This window comes from Zootoca vivipara, chromosome 9, assembly GCF_963506605.1.
Source record: "Zootoca vivipara chromosome 9, rZooViv1.1, whole genome shotgun sequence".
NCBI classification, from domain to species: Eukaryota; Metazoa; Chordata; class Lepidosauria; order Squamata; family Lacertidae; genus Zootoca; species Zootoca vivipara.
The window spans coordinates 6,258,312-6,281,588 of record NC_083284.1 but is presented as its reverse complement, the minus strand read 5'-3'; the positions used below and the strand labels follow the sequence as shown (position 1 = coordinate 6,281,588).

General features: G+C 42.0%; 1 protein-coding gene across 2 annotated transcripts in view; it reads left to right on the top strand.

Annotated features, from left to right (window-relative positions):
• The window catches only part of PTPRA (protein tyrosine phosphatase receptor type A), a 139,281-nt gene that overhangs the window by 43,890 nt on the left and 72,114 nt on the right, over nt 1-23,277 (top strand). For both annotated transcript variants that reach the window (XM_035103107.2, XM_035103105.2), the window contains exon 2: nt 18,156-18,227. In XM_035103107.2, coding sequence (XP_034958998.1) covers nt 18,201-18,227 — 27 coding nt within the window. In that variant the 5' untranslated portion in view covers nt 18,156-18,200. The remainder of the gene's footprint in view (nt 1-18,155; nt 18,228-23,277) is intronic.

Genomic DNA, 23,277 nt, shown 5'->3' with positions numbered 1-23,277 from the left:
CTTCGACATCCGAAAACCTCGACTTACGAAGACTGCCGCGGAACGGATCGTCTTCGTAAGTCGAGGTACCACTGTATCAGGGATGTACTAGCATGCCATACCCTCCAACATTTCTCTGATGAAAATAGGGACGTCCCATTCCATAACAATCATTTTACTATTCATACCCCACACATCTTACTGGGTTGCCCCAGCCACTCTGGGCGGCTTCCAGCACATATAAAAACATACTAAAACATTAAATATTAAAAAACTTCCCCATGCAGGTTTGCCTTTAGACAGCTCGGGGCTTGGATAACTCCATACCCTCCGACATTTCTCCAATGAAAATAGGGACGTCCTAAGGAAAAGTGGGACATTCTGGGATGAAATCAGAAATTGGGACGGCTTCTCTAAATCAGGGACACCCCTGGAAAATAGGGACACTTGGGGGGGGGGTCTGGAATGCATTAGTACTGGAAGTGAATAAAAAGTGTGAAAAAGTGTATACACTAGCAATCTTGTGTCCTTGTTCTTGCACAGGCTGTGCTTACATGGCTTCAAAAATGGCTTTTAATGTTTGGAATTTAAGCCAAGGAAGCCTCTTTTCTGAGCTTTTGGGATAGTGTTGCATGAAGAATGCACCCTGCCTGTCTCCCAGCTGGAATGCCCCCTAGAACAGATCGTTTTGGCTTACATGTTTAGTGTGCCTCTTTTACTTCTTCACTTAATGGGAACATGAGTTGCTAGAATGATACCTCTGCTGAACTCTAACCCTAGCTGAATGTAAGGGTATTTTGCGATACCCCTGTAAATGGAAAATGAGCAGAGCCAATGAATATTGGCTCACTACTTTCCCCCTTTCCCTTTCTCTCCCCCTTCTTGGTTTGTTGTGTGTGGTGTCAATATCCAAACAAACCCAAATTCAGTAAAATACGCATTTTAAAAGCCTGAGAGGATACATGCATCTCTGCACTCTTTTTTTTATTTTCTTTGTAATACAAATCAGAATGTATTTCTCATGAGAGGAACATGTTCCCAAAGTGTGTTAATTTGCTTTGATACTACTTGGCTGTAGGCTTCAAATTAAAGAAGCAGTGGGAAGCTGTGGGAGAAGAATAGTCTGTAAGTAGTTAAAACTGATGAAAATTAATTGAATAATTGAGGATTCTGGCACTACTGCGATTTGTGGCAATGTCAGATTGTAGCCCAACTGCACATTAAAACATATGGAAAAGGAAGTTGGGGTTTTGAAATCCTACTTAAAGTGGTCATAATTCTTTAGGAAGTAAAAATCTCTTGGCAGTGCTAAAGACATGGTGGTTCAGAAACAGATTGCACTGGATGTTATTCTGGCCTTGGGCTGTAGGACATGAAATGTTTTAAGCAGTTGAGACAGAAGTCCATAACATCTAGCAAAGCTGGACAGAAAAACGAAGTATTGTTTTCAGTTTTCACATATCTAGTTGGATTGTTAACCTGTCTCATTCCATGGCCTTTGAGCAGGTATCAAATAATGTGGTGTGTGTTTGTGTGTGTGTGTGTGTGTGTGTGTGTGTGTGTGTGTGTGTTTTAAATAGAAAAAAACCCATGCTTAGAATTGTGCTGTAAATGTGCTTAACTCAGACTGCATTGTATTGCTATTTTTTATATTTTGCCTTAATTTTGGGTAAGTTTACATTCTTAACATTGGGATTCTGGTAATTGTAATCCTTGCAATTTCTTCTATAGGTGGTGATATCTTTGGGGAAATGGCAGGCTAAAAAGAATTAGAAATGCTTGATCTGAAATATGCTAACTGGAATGTTTCTAAAAGTAAATAGAGAGTCGAGGTCCATCTCTCTTGTGTGTGGTTATTTGCTTATTGGTTTCTGTTAATCTGTCTTCATCTTTCAAAAACATTTAGAAGAGAAATATATTCTGTAATATTCTTAACATTTGATATAATCAGGTGTTTGCAAGTAAGTGGAGATCTTGTAGATGTATCCGCTTTTCTTTTTGGGGGGAGAGGGAGTGGTTGGGGCTACTATAAAGAATAAATTACATTGGTGAATGAATTAATCCTTTTAATGCTGTAGAGAAAATATTTTGTGGCCCCAGGCACTAGATCCAGCATGTATGTGCATGCATGGAAGAAGGAGGTAGCAACCCTGAAGATAATTTGAAGATAATTTGAATCCATATTTTCCTTTTGGGGGGCGGGGGGGGGGAGCTGTAGGCCAGAATGTATCCATCTGCTTGAATAAGCAATGATGTTTTTCAACTGCTAAGTACAGTGGTACCTCGGGTTGAGTACCCAATCCGTTCCAGGGTGCCATTCAAAAAGTACCCAACCCGAGTAGCGCTTTAGCGCACGTGCGAAGCGCCGATAGATCACTTCTGCGCACGTGTGAAGCGCGGAGAATGCTTCTGCACATGTGCGCACGGCAGAACCGGAAGTAAACACTTCCGGGTCCGCCGAGTACACAACCCGAAAGTATGCAACCCGCAGCGTACGCAACTTGAGGTATGACTGTAAATTTTTTAGGACAAGGGTTTTGAAGAAGAGTTCAAGCCTTGGTAAAGAAATTAAGACAACTAACGTATTTTGTTTTTCTGGTCAGATGGCTGCAGCATCACCAAGCCTTTCCTTCCGAAGACTTTTCTTACTACAGTACTAGTTTTTTCTACTCTTTGCTTTTTTCCCTGCTGTATCATTGCAAATACTCAGTGCCCTAATCTCCTCCATCCTATATATGCTGAAACCATTGTTCTATAATTAACTGCTTCCTGCTTGGGTTTTGCTGTGCTTTGTCAGATGAGGACCACATAGGCTCATTGACACTTTCCAGTGACATTTGCCTGTTCTGTTTTGCATTCCTAAGAAACAATGTATGACGGCTAGGCTTTGCTCTAATGAGGTCTTTCTGTCTTGATTTCCTCAACTTTCTGATGATGCAAGTAACTTGGGTCTCAATTTAATAGGTTAAAATGGAGGCAAGCGTGAGTTGAGCTGATGAGTGATTCTCCTTGCTTTTCCAATAGGCTACTATATCAGAGTTCCTCTGATACAGAGTAGTATGCATGCATGGAAAACTGGTTCATATCACCCAGATCATTGAGCACCAAAGATGTTGCATACCACTTGCTATCAGGACGGACACACACACACACACACACACACACACTTTAAAAATGCTTTTCCTTATTCTGTGTGTAAAGGTAAAGGTAAAGGGGCCCCTGACCATTAGGTCCAGTCGTGACCGACTCTGGGGTTGTGCGCTCATCTCGCATTATTGGCCGAGGGAGCCGGCGTATAGCTTCCAGGTCATGGGGCCAGCATGACAAAGCCGCTTATGACAAACCAGAGCAGCACATGGAAACGCCGTTTACCTTCCCGCTGTAGCGGTTCCTATTTATCTACAGTACTTGCATTTTGACGTGCTTTCGAACTGCTAGGTTGGCAGGAGCTGGGACCAAGCAACGGGAGCTCACCCCGTCACAGGGATTCGAACCGCCGACCTTCTGATCAGCAAGCCCTAGGCTCAGTGGTTTAACCACAGTGCCACCTGGGTCCTTTATTCTGTGTGTACTTTTCCCAATTACTTGAATTCTGTGTGTACTTTTCCCAATTATTTGAAATACAGGCAAATGGGACCTGTTGTAAAATGTACTCCTGTGTCTGGTTTTCACCTGCCAGCTACTGGAGCTCCTCCTCCTTACTTATGAAATGGAGAAGCTGCAATGCATGTTCTAGCCAAGCAACTCATATCCAGCCCCCCTGCCTGGATACCTGCACTTTTTTATTTTGGCTTTCTCTCAGCAGATGTGTTGTGGCACTGAATAGTTGTGGACTTGAGAGTGTGAGTGAGCGACCCATGATGTCCTCCTGCCCTGTGTCCATCTTTCTCAGTCAGCAGCAGTGCTGCTACTCATGTCGCTGTCGCTGCATTCCTTCCACTCGCATCTGTATGTCTTGCTGAGTGTTGAAAATTTGAGTGCACTGCCCTGCACAAGTCATGATAAAAGGAAATGAAACAGTCAGGGCAAGAACTCTTCTCTTCCTCACCCCCCTTTCCATTCTTGGATGCAGTGTTTGAAATTCCCCAGGCACCAGATGCATTTTGCTACCGACATGGGTCCATATGAAACTATGTGGAGATGTATGGGCACTAGGCTGGCAACGGACATCTCCACTGAGCCAGCTGAGTTGTGCACAGCAAAAGATGCACATTTTGTGCTTTTTGAATCATGGACCCCTTGCTGGGCACCTTAGTTTTCCATCACCACATTAAGGAACGTAAGTGCAGGGCTGAGTATAGATATATTTGACTGTGCAACAGCCTTTCCACAGGAAGCCACAGACCATAGTTTAAAAACCTCTGTCTTAGCCCATAGTTTATACCCTTCCCATTTCCACTGTACTGTATATGTTTCTCCATCATGCATACTGGGACAAGTGAATTGTTATAAGAGCAAGCTACAGTCAAGCAATGTGGTTGCGATCATAGAGTCACAGAATTGTAGGAAGGGTCCCTGTGGGTCATCTAGTCCAACCCCCTGGCGAACAGATAGTTGTGGCGACTGCAACCCAGGTTTAACATGCTATTTAGTGCCTAGTTTATATATATGAGTTTCTAACACTGCTTGGATATGCGTGGGCAATTTTTGGAAGCAGTGTACTTGTACATACCTCGGGGAGTTGTATGCAATAGGCAACTGTACCAAACTGTTGGGACTACAAAACAATATGGTTTCATGCCTGACAGGTTAGGCTTTCTGGAAGCTAGAACAGCCCTGCTTATCACTGCAGTTACAGCGACTGGCTTTCAAATGTGTGCACATTATGAAAGTTGCAAGAGGGCCAATAAATTAAGCCAAGATTTATGTGACGACAGAGTGATCTGAGCCAGCCTTTTATTGGAAAAAGTATACAACCCAACAGTTACAGGGACTGAACACTAAGCAACTCTGCCTTATGAATGTTGCCACAAACACTGTGTCATTTCTCTTTCTGACAGGATTATTAAATCACTGCAGGAAGGAAGGCAATAGATGCCATATTTGGCTTTCAGGAAAATATCTGAGAGCATCTATTGAAACCGTGAACTCAGACTAAATTCATGTTGCCTGAGAAACAAGCACGAATATTACAAACAGGTGGAGATATTTGGGGGGGGGGGAGATTTCATGGAGAGAACTCATTTTTTATTTAAATAAAAACTTGGTTAGCTGATCTTTTAACACTCCCAGAATACTTTACGGATTAAACACAAAAATATGTTGGTATAATTTTTTTTAAAAAACCTACAGAACAATGAACAGGCAGTAAAAATACAATATAAAACCAACCTCCCCCCCTCCCCCAAAGCAAAGATTTTCACCTGGCACCAAGAGCCAAACAGAGACAGCACCAAGTGATCCTCTCTGGGTGGAAAATCCAGTAAAGTTGGGATGCCACAGGAGAAAAGGGTTTATTGCCACCTGCTTGGCCTTGAAAGTAAATCTTAATGGCCAGACAGATTAGCACCTTGGCCCTAAATTATTAAGGCTCTTTGAATTGTGCCTGGAAATGGACATGCAGGAAATGCAGCTGTTTCAAAACTGGCATAATATGTTTTCATAGGTTTGGTCCCAGTTAATATTCATCTCAGTTTCCAAAACTGTCTTCAAAGGCAAGCATAACACACAATGCTCCGCAACAGTCTAAGCAAGATGATACCAGTGAGGTAATAGCTGCAGCCGGGTTTAACAGAATTTAATAGAGTTGCAGCCTATAACCAGCCTTGGCTAGTGAACTGATTTCAAGCTGCTGAAATCTCTGAAGATGGAACTGGATATAACAGCCCTCAGAAGAGCTAAACTGGAGTTTTCAAGGAGAGTGCTTCCCTATTCAGTATATGAATGGGGGAGCATTCCAAGGGCCAGAGAGAGAAATATGGAAGGCTATATTTGACCCCTTGGCCGGAGCTTCCAAACCCCTATTGTACACTCTTTTCCAGCATTGGTGGGGACTCTTCTGAGCTGTATACCGTATTTTTCCATGTATAAGACAATATTTTTTCCTTAGAAATAATAGGGAGAAATTGCGGGTCGTCTTATACATGGATAGCAGAGGGTGGACGGGCGATTGGTGGCAGCAGCCAGCAGGGGATTGGCAGTGGTGACTGAGTGTATGTTTGGTTGTTGCGGCAAGGCCTGCTGACGATTGGCTGCGGCAATTGGGTGGTCAATTTACAGCAGCAGTGAGGTGTGCGTGCAGTCGGCTGTGGTTGCGTCGAGTGAGCAGGTGGGCTTTTGGTGGCGAGCAATTCCCCCCCCCCATTTTTTTTGTTGCGGTCCCAAAATATAGGGGTCGTCTCATACATGGGGGCGTCTTAAACACGGAAAAATGTGGTGCAATATTTCCACTCCTCTCCCAGCCTTATAACTAATCAGGAGGAGCATAGCGTCTTATGATGAACCTTTGGCCCTGCATAGGAAAACATCCCCATATGCTTTTAACCTTCCTGTGCAAGAAAACCTTTTAATTTTTTTTTTATAAAAAAACAAAAACAAAAAGCCTCTAACATATTTTCAATTCATTTTTTGCAATCAAAAACACAACACAGGGTAGCTTAAAGATTTCGGTTCCTTCCCACCAGTTGACTTTTAACCTGTTTGATTTTGTAAACAGAGAGTTTGTGTTAATAGAAAGAAAATTTGGCTTGGAGATTGGGGGTGAAGAGTTCAACTCTCCTTAGCAGGTGAAGCACACTGGGTAGCCTTTGGCAAATTGCAATCTGCCTGTGAATCTCAGACTTTCTGTTAGGACAGATTACTAAGAGAGTTGATATGGAATAGTAGCTAAACATACAATATACTAACTGGAAGGCAGGCAACTAAATTTTCCCTCAGTTGTATGTTTTTACTAGGTGACCTTAGGTAAGCCCTTCCTCATATCTGCAACATGGAGGATACTACTGGGCATGTTAGCATGTTGGAATTTTCCACATTTTTATTAAATACATAAATTTTATTTATGAAGAATTGTGAGAATTTGGGCTTTCATTGTAAACTGGCATTTTGGATATATACAAGTAGGATTGCTGCCTGTTCTTCTGTGGAGAAGCTCACTATGTTATTCATAGCACAGGTGTATTTTATTGTATTTTCATTCTGAAAATGTGTGTTTTTCTAACCAGACTTCATTTCTGATTATGGTATGGATAAACTGCTACTGCTTAAAGGAGGGAGATATATGGGCAAATCTGAAAGACTCAATTAAAAATAAATAAATGGGGGAGGACTTTGAGAATGGGATATACCATGCTGCTCATAGTTTTGCGCTTTCAGCTCTAGTTTAAATGCATGCCAGCTCTCCTTTCTTTTCACAGTGGCCAGCACGTTCCCTCTCTAGAGTAGCAGCAGTTTTCCTTTTCTTCAGCTCTAGTTTCAAACATTCTTAAGAACTTAAGCGTCCTGCTGTGGCCAGCCAGTTGCCTATGGGAAGTCTGGAAGCAGAATCTGAGTACGACAACACTCTCCCCACCTGCGATTGCTAGCAACTAGTCTTCATAGTCATAATGTCTCTGGCAGTGGAGGGAGAGCATAGCCATTGCAGCTTATCCCTCATGAATTTCCCTTTTTAAAGCCACTTGAGTTGGTCATCATGAAGTTGGCGACAGAAGTAAACTATGTACTATGTGAAAAAAGTGATTGCTTTTATTTATCCTGAGTTTTCCAATGTACACTTTGTTAGGTAGGCCTGGGTTCCAGAGGTAGAAAAACTTTCATTCACTTTCCCCATACTGTGTATAAGTTTATACAACTCTGTCATTGCCTTATTTCTAAACTAAATAATAATAATATAATTTATTATTTAAACCCCACCCTCCACTAAAAAGCCCTCCACAGGGGTGTGTTGCTCTGGTCCCATGATAATGTTGGTTGCCCTTTTCTGAACCGTTTCTAATGCTACAATATCCCTTTTGAGGTGATGTGACCAGACCTGTATGCGGTATGCCAAGTGCATTTGTGCCATGGTTTTGTATAATGCCATTATGATATTAGCAGTTTAACTTCTAGTCCCTTTTCTAATGATCCCTAACATGGAATTTGTGTGTTACACAATGGTTGATACTTTTTATCAAGCTAACCACTAAGCCCTTAAGCCACCAACAGTTCAGAGAATTTTTCTGCACTCCACAGAGGTAGAGTCTCAAAATTACTGTTTTGCATTTCCCACCAATTTTTAATTTTCCCTCCGTGCCATTTTAGGAAGCCAAGTAGCAGCTTGCAAACTGCCCAACAAGAGACTCATTCTCATTAGACTTTCCCACTCACCCCTGCCCTAACTCGTTCTTCTCCAGCCTGGATTGCAACTCCCATAGACTGGAGCTGAGGGGAAGTAGTCCCAAGCAACTGGAGAGCCACAGGTTTGGAGAAGGTTGCTTGAGAGTGTACCTGTCCAGAGGATGCACAGCAGTACCTGTTTGCTAAGGCCAGGCTACAGAAACTGTGTGGCATAACTTGTAATCAAGACTGTTTAAATTGACTCGTTGTATTAGAGGGGCTTTTTTGTAGACACACCACTAATAAGGGAAAAGGGAAGTTATTTTTGTGTGGCACACAGCCTTGTTCAGGAGGAGGATTTTGTTGTCTGAAACTAGAGTGTCTGGTGCTTTGGTTTCAAAAGTATAGGGCCTCTTCAGGGATTATGCTGGGGTCTTGGTGCATGTATGTTTCTTGTGGATTCTGGTCTTTGGTGCGTAGCTTGTGTTTTAATGCAATAATTGCCCTGTGGAGAAATGTGCTTTTTTCGACCTATTTCAGAATGACACTAGTGTAGTATCATTTCTCTTCCAAGTTTCTATTCTGCAAGATCAGGAGGAGTGGCTAGTTGGTCTTAAATCTTTTGACCCCACCCAGATTGTCTATTTTTGCTTCGAAGAATCTTAAGTAAGTTCCATACTAGACTGTTTATGGGAAGCAACTGCAAAAACTCAGATACATTTTGAAAGCAATATGCAGTAAGTTGTCTTTAAAAAAAGAATGTAGGAATATATGTCTAGCATGCCTTCTGTATGCATTTCTAATAAAGAGAACATGAGATGTAACATGTTTTAAAAACTGGGTGTCTCTGAGCTGTAGGGTTCATGGCACATAACCTCCCAAGAGTTCTAAAAATATACTGTATTTAGGAAGAGATGACAAGCATGATTTTATGAGCTACCTTCATAAAAACATAACTATAATTGTATAGGAATGGAGTATAACTGGATGCTGTGATTGCAGAATAAAAAATCATCAACCCTTAATTCACATCATCATATTCAGTAGGAGACTTCAGTATGAGCAGGTATGATCCTTGATGTATATGTATGCAGGCTGATGAAACTTGCCTAGCAGAAGATCTGGTGGGGGAAATGAAGGAGAACAGAAAGGAAGCGCATAGTTCTCAGACAATAGAACAGGGTCAGAAATAGAACTGGATCTCATGGGTCAAAATGATCCTTCCAGCATAGCATCCTGTCTTTGAAAGCCTTTTATGGAAAGTTCAAGAGAAATGTATAAAAGTGCCTGGTGTCATAGAGTAGTCGGTACAATGCTTAGCCCAAACCATGGCTCAGCATGAATGAATGGGTTCCAAGTGGTAGGATCTCTGCTGCAGCAAGCAGTCCTGTGGCTTCTCACTTACCTGGTGCTAAGCCATGGTTTTGCTTAGCATTATACCAAAATCTGGGGTCATGGTTTGTAACCTAAGTTTGTCCTTTGTTTACCACATGTGGTTTGTCTAGAGCAGGGGTAGTCAACCTTTTTATACCTACTGTTCACTAATGCATCTTTATTGATGGTAAAATTTCCTTACCGCCCACCAGGACTTGATGGAAGGAGGATTCAGCTTGTGCCATAGAACCCCTACTGCCCACCTAGAATCCTGAAAAGCACACTACTGGGGGGTAGGGACTAGGTTGACAACCCCTGGTCTAGAGTGAGAGTGACTAAACCAGGGGTCAGCAAATTTTTTGAGCAGGGCGCCGGTCCACTGTTCCTCAGACCTTGTGGGGGGGGCAGAGTATATTTGGGGGGGGGAGGAGAGAACAAATTCCTATGCCCCACAAATACCCCAGAGATGCATTTTAAATAAAAGGACACATTCTGCCCATGTTAAAACACACTGATTTCCAGACCCTCCGCGGGCTGGATTTAGAAGGCGATTGGGTTGGATCTGGCCCCCAGGCCTTAGTTTGCCTACCCATGAGCTAACCATGGCTTAGCTCCTGGGTGCATGACATGACAGCAGCAGGAGGACTTGGGAGAGAAGTGCAGCTGCTGTGATCTTGCTCTGGGAACTCTCACATTTGCTCATTCATGCTGGTTTGACTTAGTGCTACAGATGCAAACTGGACAGAGAGCAAGGGAGACCAAGGCGAGGGAGATGTAAAAAATAAAGTCCCTGTAATATCTAGGTTCTGTGAAAATATTAAATGGTGTTGAACCACAGGTTTACAATCTAAAATATATGGCACAAGAGGAAAAGGGGATGGAGAGGGGAATGCAAGGTCAGACACCCATTCTTAAAGTTATATAATTATTCTTATAATGAAACGCTGGAGTGGAGACTGCTCAGCGAAGAGAACAGCCAAATGGTTTCTAGCTTCTCTCTCAGCCAAGACGATGGAGTCCACTCAGCTGTTCAATTTCTCTCTCTGCTGCAGCCAGATGGAAATAGTTTCATTAATAAAATGAGATTTTAAATATCTCAAACATCACTTCCTCTAATAGCAAATTGAGTTCCAACAAGATTGGAGCCAAAATGGGACCACGGAGAAACAAGGGGGGAGGTTTCAGCAAGCTTGGGGGAACCCAGAGGTTTGCAGATGTACAGCAAATCCTAATGGAGGACCCCCCCCCTTTAAATCAAGAAACCTGTTTAGGATGGCTCATGGTCAGTAACCACAGAACAGTAAGTATTGCTTGGAAATCAAAACAGAAAATAGAATGGCCTACTTGAGCTGGTTATAGCTTGTAATATTATGGAGGGGGGTATTGGTGTCTGAAAACCTGAACAGGAGCATTCCCACCATAAGGTGAAGGTACTTTGCAATGCTTTGTTGCATGTCTAATTTAAAAATATCATTAGCAACAATAATGCAAACCATGGAAAGGTGTAAACATGATTAAGCAATGTATATAAACCATGTTTAGGCAAAGGCTATGAACTGTCCCCAGACTGCTTCTTTTCCTTGGCAGCAAATTCCACTGTCGAACAGCTCTTACTGTCAGGAAGTTTTTCCTAATGTTTAGGTGGAATCTTCTTTCTTGTAGCTTGAATCCATTGCTCCGTGTCCACTTCTCTGGAGCAGCAGAAAACAACCTTTCACACTCTTCTGCCACTAAATACTAGTCTAAATACAGACATTTTTAAGCTTCCAAAAGATGCTCAGGGTTTGGTTTGTATCCCCGGAGGAGAGATAAGAGTTCCAGGACTAGAGCGGGGTGAGTGGGGCACCAAGGATGTTCCTCCACCTGTGCTTGATGTAACTTGGGCCTGGGATGGCTATATTAAGAGAGCTCTTAGTCCAAGATATTACAGTGGATCCCACAGAGACAGTCTCTTGGGTTGCTTGGTCCTCATTCTTTAACCTAAAGCTTTGTATGAGTCAAGCCAGCATCTCGAATTGTGTCTTGCAGACAACAGGAAGCCAGTGCAATTGCTGGAACTATGGTGTCACTTTCTTTTCTTTTGCAGATGTAGAAAAAGCCTCCAAAGCAGGCTAACACTGTGCACAGAAAGCTTCCCTCTGAGTCTGTTCCCCCCGCTACCCCAGCCAGCTCATCACTTTGTATTCCCTTGGTAACGAGATGATGTGCAATGATTGGAGTATGGAGGATATTGCTGATGGCAGCCTGAATGGATGATGAGCAGACAGTTCCTAGTATCCTGAGTTTTAAATGCCAGCTTCAATTTCTACACAGTGGACAGTCTGTTTTAACCCTTTTGCTGTCACAGTATATTGGAGGTAACCGTGACAAGCTGATAGGATCAGTCTAACAGGATTTCACCCTAAGAAAGAAAGGCTGCCTTTTCTTTTGCCCTATCCATGTGTTCTGTTCTTTGGTTAGATCAACATGTGAGGAAGGAATGGAGTCCTGCCCAGTTGCCCACTTTGGGTATATGTGTTCCCCTCTCCCATGTATAATGTGCATATCTGCAAGGAGGGAGCTTTCCATGCAACCTGGAACCCTGATCATGCAGACTTCCAGGTTGTGGGGAATTCTTCAGGTGTACATGTAAAGGCCATCTCCCTGCAGACAATTTATAGCATCGCAGAATTGTAGAGCTGAAAGGGATCCAAGGGGCATTTAGTCCAACCCCCTGCAATGCAGGAACCTCAACTAAAGCATCCATGACAGATGGGGGAACCCAGCCAGATGGTTGGAATAATAAATTATTATTATTATTATTATTATTATTATTATTATGGCCACTCAACCTCTGCTTAGAAATCTTCAAAGAAGGACAGTCTACCACCTTCCGAGGGAGTCTGTTCCACTGTCAAACTGCTCTTACCACCAGAAAGTTCTTTCTGATGTTTAGTCGGAATCTCCTTTCTTGTAACTTGAATCCATTGGTTCGGATCCCAGCATCTGGAGCAGGAGAAAACAAGCTTGCTCCATCTTCCAGGTGACATTGTGACAGCCTTTAGACATTTATTGCAAAATAGTATGCTTTAATAGCTATAGTGACCAATTAAATGCATATATGCAATTTACTGCTGAATATCTCCTGAGCACAGTGGGCAATTGGGTTTAAATGGGTGATTTAAGCTGTTTTTGAATCGGTTCACCCTGGGCATCTACAATAGGCAACTTGCCTCTCTGCTTATCGGTGTATCGCACTTTTCCACAACCTATTGCTTATTTGAACCAAGGCTCTGTCCTGTATTCTGTCTTTCATATCTTGGAACGACTAATACTAGTAGTGTCTGTGTGTATGTGCAGATGCCTTCTTTCTACAGAGTATTGATGGCCCACTTTCACACATCAGCGATGCAGGGATAGGTCTTTTAGACTGGAGCATGTGGCTTCTATATAGAACTGTCTTTTATAGAAAGAGAGAGAGAGAGCACTTGTTTCTTCGGATATCCTTTTATGATGATGCTAGTTTTTTGTTTGAAGGAGTGGCGTGTTTGTATGTAGAGGTCTTCAAGGGTTGGCGAAATGTCTGGATTGTCTCTTGTCACAAACACCTGCTACAAATGTGACCTGGGTTTAGGATTGCTTGTATTCATGGAAAAGGTGCACAGATTTCTCAAATGCAGGAGCATGTGAAAACACATTCCAGGGAAACATTAGCAGACCAATGCAGATTTAAAGTGAGAAGCCACAGCTGTGTGTAACATCTGGAGCTGTGCTTGAGGTAGGCTTCTTTCCATTCCTGGATCCCTATTGTGGATTTGAGCCAGTAATCTGGCACATCTCTAGACATAAACGCTTTATCTTGAGCTTGTGAACCTTGATCTATAGACCTTTTGTCCTGTTTTGTAGCTCAGTTCTGGTTGCTGGGACTAGTTTTGCTGCAAAATTTAGGGGCATGACTAGTTCACAAGGGTGACAATGTAGAGCTCAAATGGATTTTTCATAGCTTAATCTGTATGTTGATATTCTTTGTATAAAACAATCATATTCTTTATCAAGGTAATCCAAATTCTGTGTCATGAAAAAGCAGTTAGGTGGCAACTTGTGTAAATGCAAATGATTAAACATTTTTCCTGCCGGCGTCGAAACAATACTATGTGGTTTTGCACTCATTCTCTAAACGAAACAATAATCACAAAAGCCTACCAACCCTTTGAGCATAAGAGTTGATTAAAAAACTGAGCACACCTGCTTTCTTTTGCACAACGTAGTCTGATCTGCTAATAATTATAAGGCGCTAAGACATTTTGAAGAGTAGTGAAGCTCACTCCTTTTAAGAGTTTGAAAATTTGAGGTTGGCTTCCCAAGTTAGTTGTGTGCTTTTTAGGTTCTTTGTTGAGCAGTAGCAGCACCACACCGCCCTTGCAGTATGGAACCCTATGCTAATAAAGGTTAAGTTCTGCCCTAAGAAAAGCTAAATTCTTAGGCCTGTATACATTATGCAAGTTGACATAATTATTCTCATTTGGAATAAGCTGGCTTTCCTTGTCAAAAAAGGGGCAAGTGCCTTGAAATGCTGCCCCAGCTGTTGGAAACTTTCAGAGATTTCAACAGACATTGTCATATGCTTTCGAGATTAACTTTGCAACCAGAAGGGCTAGAAACTTGCTTTTCTTAAATGATAGATGCTGTGCTCCCACAGAGCTGCAGCATAGCCACAGCCCTGCCCCTAATTGGAGTGACGTACAGTCCTCATCAGTTTTAAGTGCCTACAATTTCCAGCTCATTCTTCCACTGGATCAGTTAAGCAGAGTTTTTTTTCAGTGTGATCAGGTGCCCTCACCTACCAGTACCTAATCTGAAATGAACCTCCAGCAAACCACCCCTGGAAGACTGGCCCAGAATCTAAAGGCTTGATGTTCCACATGCAAAGGAAGGAAGGGCATCCTACTGCCATATGAAGAATGAGCCATTTTAAAAATATCATTTTAGCTAGCATTTTGGGTTTCATTTCATAAAAGGCTGCCTTACTTTGCTGTGTCATATTTCCTGACCCTTGACAGAGAGGATGCTGGAGGGAAAAGGAAGTTTCTGAAAAAGTGGAAGCCCTTAATGATGTGATTTTAATTCAAATTATGGTGCTTTTTGGGTTGGTGCTTTTGAGCAAGAGGCGGTTTGAGAAGAGGACTCTGCTTAGCACAGTGGAGAAAGCAAACTCTTAAATGGTACATAGGAAGCTGCCCTATTGGCCCATCTACCTTAGCTTTTTCTATACTGACTGACTGGCAGTTGAAAACTCCCAGCCCTACCTAGAGATGCTGGGAATTGAATCAGGAATGGCGGGTGCTCTACTACTGAGCCTTTCCTCTGTGGTCCTTGATGTGAGCATATGTCCCCTTCAAATATAACATATTAAGAGGAAGCAGGGGGAGAGGAAGGGTCAAAGTAGACATAGTGCTAACTTTGAATCCATTGTTTATAATTCTCCTCCTCTTAAAAAGTAACAGCAGCCTTCAGGGAGTCCCAACCTGGATTGGAACTGCAGTGCCAAGAGCGGGAATTAGTGTTAACCTCCCCACTACATCTTGGTTCTTGTAGGAAATCTCCCACCCCAAGCTGCTACTTGCTAGAAATGCTCCCTCAGGAGGGGCAGTTCTCAGCAGGAGAACAGTATACAGGGGGAAAGGGTTAACACCACCTGCTCTGACGCACACAGTCCCAAGCATGTGATTAAGAGATGTGGTTAACTTCCAGGTCTAGCTTGACCCTGAGTAGAAGCCAGAAATCTTGAGTGGTTTTTCTTGCATCAACAGAGTCTCACATGTAGGAGTAGAAACAGGCCAAAGATTAAAGACCAGTGCTCTTTCTCCAACCGTGAGCCCTAGGAAGCTCATGTGGTGTGGTGGGGCATAGTGGTTAATTATGGGGAAATTAGTGGCAGGAAATTACATGTGGTCAGGGCTTTTGGGACTCGGATGTCAAACACACACACCCTCCAAGGATCCAAAATTTTACTGAAAGCCATGTTTTGTGAAATGTCAATTATGCAACTTGCATGGCTTTTTAGTTTGCACAATTCTGCAAATTTTACTACTGGTATATGCATGAGCTTTTTTTTATTAGGGGTACAGTGTTCATTTTGATCAAAGCGTTTAAAATGTTTTTATGATGCACAATTTAAAATCAGGAGCTCTTAATTAAGAAGTATATTTTCATTTCCACGCAACCTTCAAGAACTCCTGTATCTTGGCACCAGTTCTGGTCCTCCTCTAGGAAGGGGAAAATAGTATTCACCTTCCCACCCCCAACCCCCACTATTCAGCCAAATCTCCCACTGCACACTTGTGAACAAGCTATGAAATTCTAATTCATTGCCTTGGGAGTAAACATTTTTGAAAAAAGTTTGACTTGATTCTCCATAGCTTGAAACCTGCAAGCATGTTCTTTCTCCTAAATGATTGGTTTTATATATCTGCAGACTTTAACCAACTGGAAATCCTTCAGGCTTCTAAGAGTCATTGAACATGCAAGCTTAAGCAAAAGGGCTAGAGGCTCAGTTTACAGTGTTAATCTGACTTTGAAGCTGATATTTTACCTAACAACACATTTGCTGCTTTTTCTACTCCTTCATAGACTGGCCACATAATTGTGGCTGTGCATAATGTTTTCATTTATTGGATAATGTGTTGGTTTTGAACTAAAAGATAAGGATTCAACACCCTATTCGGTAATGCACCAACTGACTGACCTGAGACAAGGATTTAGGATTGCTAAAATGGGAATTGCAGCTGAGAGCACACACTGAAAAAGATATGTAAATGATTATGTTTCTGAGCAAAGGGAAGTTGGTACTAAATGAACCAATTAAATATTTCTGTGGACCTGCTTTTGCTTCTCTTCTTCCCACCCCCCAATTTTTGTATTGCAAATTGCCCCCAAGTAGTTTTCTTTGATGCTGTTTCCCCAGCTTGCTTAACTTGGAAATCTTTCTAGTTCAGAGCTGATGAGAAATATCAATAAGCAAACAGCCCTGATTCTCTCTGGCAGGCTGTCATGTACTAGTTCAGAGCATGCTTGTTAGTTCTGTACATTACGTTCATGTGGGATCTTTTGTTTTTGATCTGCTTGGCAGATCAGAGGATGAGGGGGAGTAGAACTGGATCTGGAGGTTGGGGGCAGGATGATTAAAGAGAGATGAGAGGTGAGGCAAGCCTCAAACTCTATATTCCACAGATCACACTGTATGTTGGGTGCTGCTGCTTAATGACTTGAAAGTACTACAGCAAGTTAGAACAGAAATCTATAACTGACAAAAGCTAATGTCAGCAAGTCACCCTTTTTTCTACAGTGATGAATTATGTAATAGTTGGCCTGCCGGAGTAATCTTGGGCCTTTTGATGGGGGCAGGGGGGAAGCCAGAACATGCATAGCAAACACAGTGTCTCAAAAGGACCCATGCATGAGGCTAGAATGTACAATATATAAGTGTTTAAAACCCATTTAAACAAACCTGCCTGTTTATATCTTCTTTAACTTATTAATTTGAGGCTGTTCCAGACTTTTAAGTGTAATTTAATAGCTTTTGCTGTCTTTGTTTGCTCTGTTTTCTAGGTGCGATAAGATTTAATTATGGCTTTTATTGTGAAATTTGCATTATGATGTGAACCACTTTAAGAGGACTATATACAGATGCCTGTATAAATACCTAAATAAATAAACAAATTCTCAATTTAATTAATTATTCAAGAACAAAATAATTTTCTCGTTGGGTCAAACAACAAGGCCATTGACTCCCATTCTGTCTCCAATAGTGACTTGCCATATGCCATGCTTCATTGCTTTATCTTCACCTGTACTTCACTGTTGAAACCACCACTGGGGTTTAGTTTTGCAAAGGATACTTCATGCTGCCTTGATGGCAGTACAGCGGGCAGTTTGTGTGTTCAAGTGTTGCTAATTAAATTATCTGTAATGCACAAAGTATTTGCTTCCAGGAGGAGATGCTTCTGGCCCATATATTTTAAGGAAAGCCTGCTCTCCCGTATCTGTCTGTGGTAATTTTCCAAAATGGTCCTCTGGTTGCTTGGGAGAGCAAGCATTTTTGTTTGTCGTGCCCTTCTCATTGAAATCTCTCTCCTGAGAGGCTTGCCTGGCACCTACATGGTTTGCCTCCAAACCAGGGCCGGCTCTAGGGGTAGGCTGGGTTGCGCGGGTCGGCAGCGGGGTGCTGCGCGGCAACCACCAGCCACAGGAATAAACAGGGCGGGGGCGCCGGAGCGATCTGCGCACCAGGGCGCCCGACCTGCTTAAGACGGCCCTGCTCCAAACCTAAGCAAACGCCATTATATTCTCCAAGATACCTTCTCTCTCACACACACATACACAAAACACTGTCCTTTTGGGAAATCTGGGTTTTCCTGCTGCTTCAAAGTTCTGTTTCTTGGTGTTCAAAGCCTTCCAGAAAATACAATTGCCAGCCAGGTATTCTAATTTAGTTGCCATATTCTTAGAACATTATCTTCCCTGTCTGAATTTTTTTTTAACTGAAAAACTCATAATTTGTTCCTTTACAGGAGGTATAACTTAAAGAACCTTTATGGGATCCAAATGCCTGATGGATGGATGATGTGCCTACGATAATTAAGGTAAAGAGGAGAATTAATTTAATATTTAAAGCTTTTGCCAAAAATGCAATACCTGTGCATTTTGTTGCTTTCAACTGTTTGTCCTTGTTTTTATCTTTTTACGTTATGTATGGTGTAATCACCTTTTTATTATTAGCTTTTATTCCTTACCTGTTTTAAGTCTCATATGTTCAGTTTATGCGTATGTTTTATCTTATGTCTGTGGCCAAAATAAAATTTGATACTTCTACTTCTTCTTTTTTGCACGTTTCACCCAGATATTTCATCTGGTTATTAATTTTTGAGTACAGTCACACCTCGGTTTGCGACAGCCTCCGTTTGCAACTGACCGGTTTGCGACAGCCGTGGACCTGAAAGTGTTTACATCCGGGTTCCGCGGCGCGCGCATGTGCAGAAGCGCTCTATCAGTGCTTCGCGCACACGCAGAAGAGCTTCTCAGTTTACGACGAACTCGGGGAGCGACCAGCTCCCGGAATGAATTGTGGTCGCAAACCGAGGAATGACTGTACAAACAAAATGTTGTCTGTTCCAGTTCAATAGCATTTGCTTCTGCAGATGTAGTGGTCTTCCTTATATATTTTTACTGTCCTGTACCTTCTGCTGGCTCCACCTTGATGGGGGTGAGCAGGTATGATAACAGGATTTCTTGGTCCCTGGTACACTATATGTGGGTTTGAGCCCTCTTCAACCCCTCCTCCGCAAACTAAGGAGATGTTAATTTAGGCTTACAGGCCTTCATTGGTTTTTAGACACTGAGCAAAGAGACTATAGAATTAGTTTAATCGAAAGGCATACAGGCTTTATCCTTTACATACCGTAGGTTCTTTTTTAAAAAGCAGGAGTTTGACCCCTTTATACTTGCTAAGATGGCTATCCTTTCAAGTGATGGAGTTGTTGAAATAAGCTTTCTTCCAGCTATTTGAGTCACCTTGTTGAGTTAACTTGTCCATTAGCTTTCTGTTTGTTCTAGCTGAATTACATCAATTTGAATAACATGATTTGGACTGTGAAATTTTGTAGAGGGAAAGGGTCACATACAGACATCTTCTACCTAACATTTATTACAAATTATTCTGTTCCTGATTGATCATGACGGTATAGTGCCCGTCCTGTATGCAAAATAGAGCAAATTATGGTTGTTCGCTTTCCTGCCCATTACTTACGTGCTGTTGACTTGATTTTTAAATCAACTTTTAAAAAGTTATGTAGTTTTTTTATAAGATTAGATTTGCGTGTGGGCAGGAAGTAGCTTCCCTGAATTTTTCACTTGGGAGACTCCATTTCAGATGACCTGCTCAATTTATTCTTCCAAGTTGCCTCTCTTACGGGAGAAAAATGTGAAGCTTTCAGTACATTCTCCTGCTTTTAAATGTACATGGATATTTTCCATCCTCTCCATGTGTGTATACACACTCCCTGTTACACATTCACAAATACCTGGCCATACTGAATCTACCAGTATAGAGGGAGTGCATGTTGGAAAGAGGGAGAGAGGAGAGCGCATGTGGCCTTCCTTGGACCAGCTGTTCTCTACTAGGGTCTCCCAGGGAGCTCCTTCCTGTGAGTTTTCCTTACTTTTTTGGCACTCAATTTAGGCTGATTTTCTCCTGCAAGGGTAATTCAGAGCTTCTCCCCCTCCCACCCCATTTCCTCAGTTTCAGCCCCAGAGAAATCTGTTATGACACCTGCTTTGCTTATTCCTATTTCCTCTGCTGCAACTCAACTTTATCCACCATTTGCTTCTGAGTGTGGCTGGGAGTAGACAGTTGTATGTGTGGGAAAGTAGTCAAGTCAAAATTAGTATTAATAATTTCTTGCAGAATTCTATTGTTATGAGTTTGTGGTATGTGAGACACCCTAAATTCCTGGGCTTATTTAAAGTTAGACTTTAATCGAGGTTTGGGCAGTTAAACTGCGCCAAACACTGCACCCCTGGATTACCGTATTTTTCGCACCATAAGACGCACCCGACCATAAGACGCACCTAGTTTTTTTTAGAAGAGAAAAGCCCCATTTTTGGGGGGGGGGATCAGCTCAAAGTTGTGCAGCTTCTTTTGCATAGGGGAAAAGCCCCTGTTTTTTGAGGATCAGCTCACAGTTGTGCAGCTTCTTTTGCAAAGGGGAAAAGCCCCTGTTTTTTGAGAAACAGCTCAAAGTTGTACAGCTTCTTTTGCAAAGGGGAAAAGCCCGGGTTTTTTTTAGGATCAGCTCAAAATTGTTGAGCTTACTTTGTGAAAGGGAAAAAATCCTGTTTTTATGGGGTTGAACTCACAGTTTTGCAGCTTCTTTAGGAAAGGAAAGGGAACCGTTTCTACAGTTTCTAGACAGATAATCTAATCAGCCAGTCACATGTCGCTGGAGAAACAAAGAGCCTCCATCTGCAGAACATTCAACAATGGAGGCCTGGGCAAGGGGGCGGGGCCAGAAAGGGAGCCAGCGATCGACCACACATTCACTCCATAAGACGCACAGACATTTCCCCTTATTTTTTTAGGAGGAAAAGGTGTGTCTTATGACGCGAAAAAATATGGTTCGTTTATTTTAGAAAGATAGGCCAGCCTGGTAATAGAAAGCTATCCCATCAGGAAAGCCGTTAAGAAGGCAAGGCTGCACCAAACAGCATAGTGGGTGGAGACCCTCCTCCAGCTGTGTGTTAGTGGGCAGAGACAAAAAGGGTTTAAAGAGTGTTGGATTTCAGTTTGAATGAAGTAAGCTGGAGGGAAGTTGTTCCAGTCTGTTAGTGGTGATAGGCGGGGGGGGGGGGGTAGTGCACAAGGCAGGCTGCTGGGGGGGGGGCAGTATACAAGGTGGGCTGACTATGACAAGCTGTAGGAGACAGAGAGCATGGCTAATTTCTATTTTAAGCCCAAGATTGCTGCCACTATGGAAGAAGCAAAATATATGTTGGGGGTATAATGCAGGAAGCTCCTCTGTCTAGGCTCAGGCTGTATATATGTGTAAATAAACCATATATCATAAAGACGCGATAGTCTCCACTGTGCCTCATTGTCAAAAAGGAACCACAGACCCCCCCGGGTAAGCACACCTGAACCCCTGGAATTTCGCATCTGTCGGAGATTGGGGTGGCGTGTAACAATATGTTTCACAATACTACAAAATTTCACACCAGCTATCTAGTTGTACAGTGGTACCTCTACTTATAATAATAATAATAATTTATTATTTATACCCCGCCCATCTGGCCGGGTTCCCCCAGCCACTCTGGGCGGCTTCCAACAAAACAGAAATTCTAAAATACAGAAATCCATCAAACATTAAAATAACTCTACTTACGAATGTTTCTACTTCCGAATGGAGCTCCATCCGCCATCTTGGATGCGGTTTAGATAGGATTTTTTCTACTTACGAATTTTTAGATAGGGTTGCCTCTACTTACGAATTTTTTCTCCCAATACATTCCTATGGGATTCGACTTACAAATTTTTTCGACTTACAAATGTGCGTTCGGAACGCATTAAATTCGTAAGTAGAGGTACCACTGTATATTAAAATCACATATGCATTGAAGTGACCTGACATAGTACTTCTGTTTCAAACAATATCATTGTGGAGCTGGGTACAAATGATCAGCCAAATGAAGATAACACTATCAATGGGTCTTAGCCATGCCTCTGAATACCATTTGTTTCAAAACAAAACAAAACAAAACAAAACACCAGGGAGTTGGCTTATGTCTTATTGATGCTAAAGCTCCTGCAGGATAACCAGACTTCTTTTCTCTCCCCAGGAAGATGGGGGAATACAGGGTCCCCTTTTTGTGGATTCTGCTGCAGATTTAACATAAGTGCAGGTTAACTATCTTATACTTACCTGCCTAGAATAAAATATGTAATAATTAATGATGAAAACATTTTAGAAACACACACACACAAGCAAGTTTCTTCTCTGGAGCGATTTTGGCCTTAAATGGAAAGCCTGGACTTTGAAGTCATCTTATTTTACTTGTTATTTTGTATTATATTTACTGTTTTTAATTAGGTTTTGTAATTTTGGATTATGCGGAATGCTTTATCTGAGTGGATGTAGCAAGCGAGTAATTTAGTTGTTCCCGCAAGGGGACAATGACAATAAAGATATCTTAAGTAGCCCCTGTTTCACCCATAATTGAGAGAGGTAGGAATAAAATTCTGGCTGAGTGGTGTTTATTCACAGCAGCCCTTTTGAACAATTTGTTCACGTAGAAAGAGTAGAAAGATCTACATTTTCTGTTGGAAATTTAGTGCTGTAGCATTCTGCAGTAAATGAAGTAAATATTGACTTGCAGGCACATAGGTTCAGTATAATGTTCCTCTTTGGCTTGCTATAATGTGTTCTCTGCACCTTTGCCAGATTCAGTTGGCTTTTCCCAAGAGTGCAAGCAGTTGATGCCAAATTAAGCAGATTTTGGTCATCATCATTAATTGCCTTTGTCTTCGCTCTTGGGGCCTTCTATTTTAGGAGCTACTAATTTATAGCTGGCCTTCACAACTTAAAGGGGAGAGAGGAGAACAGGGGGGGGGGGGGAGTTGACTGCCTGGAAGGCTGGTTGGAGAGCTCTTAAGGAGGAGTTTCCCATCTTAACTGTGTTTCTGTGGAGGAATCTTACATACTTCTGAGTTCCATCTTTCTTTCATGCTTGTTTTTGGCACTTGCCTGGGCTTTCTTTTAGCCATGAAATCTATTCAGAAATTCTGTTCACATTGCCTTGACTTGAGCCTCTACGTCTGTGCAGTTGCTTGCATTCTCAGGCCATTTTCTTGAGCATGGAAATGCGTTTTGAGTTATAACTATATATATTTCATACAAATACTATCTATCTGTATCTATATCTATACATCTGTATCTATGTGCTCCTTTAGGACGTTGGGCAGGATAGATACAAATGTAATAAGTAAAAATAAGTTCTAGTGCCCTGATCAAGCTAGGGTTGGTGCACAGAAGTTTACTGCTTTCAATTCTGTTTTCCATTTATGTAATTTTTAAAGTTCTATTATTACTGAATAGTGCTATCACTATAAAATATCATTCCGTTCTGATTACAAGGCATTGC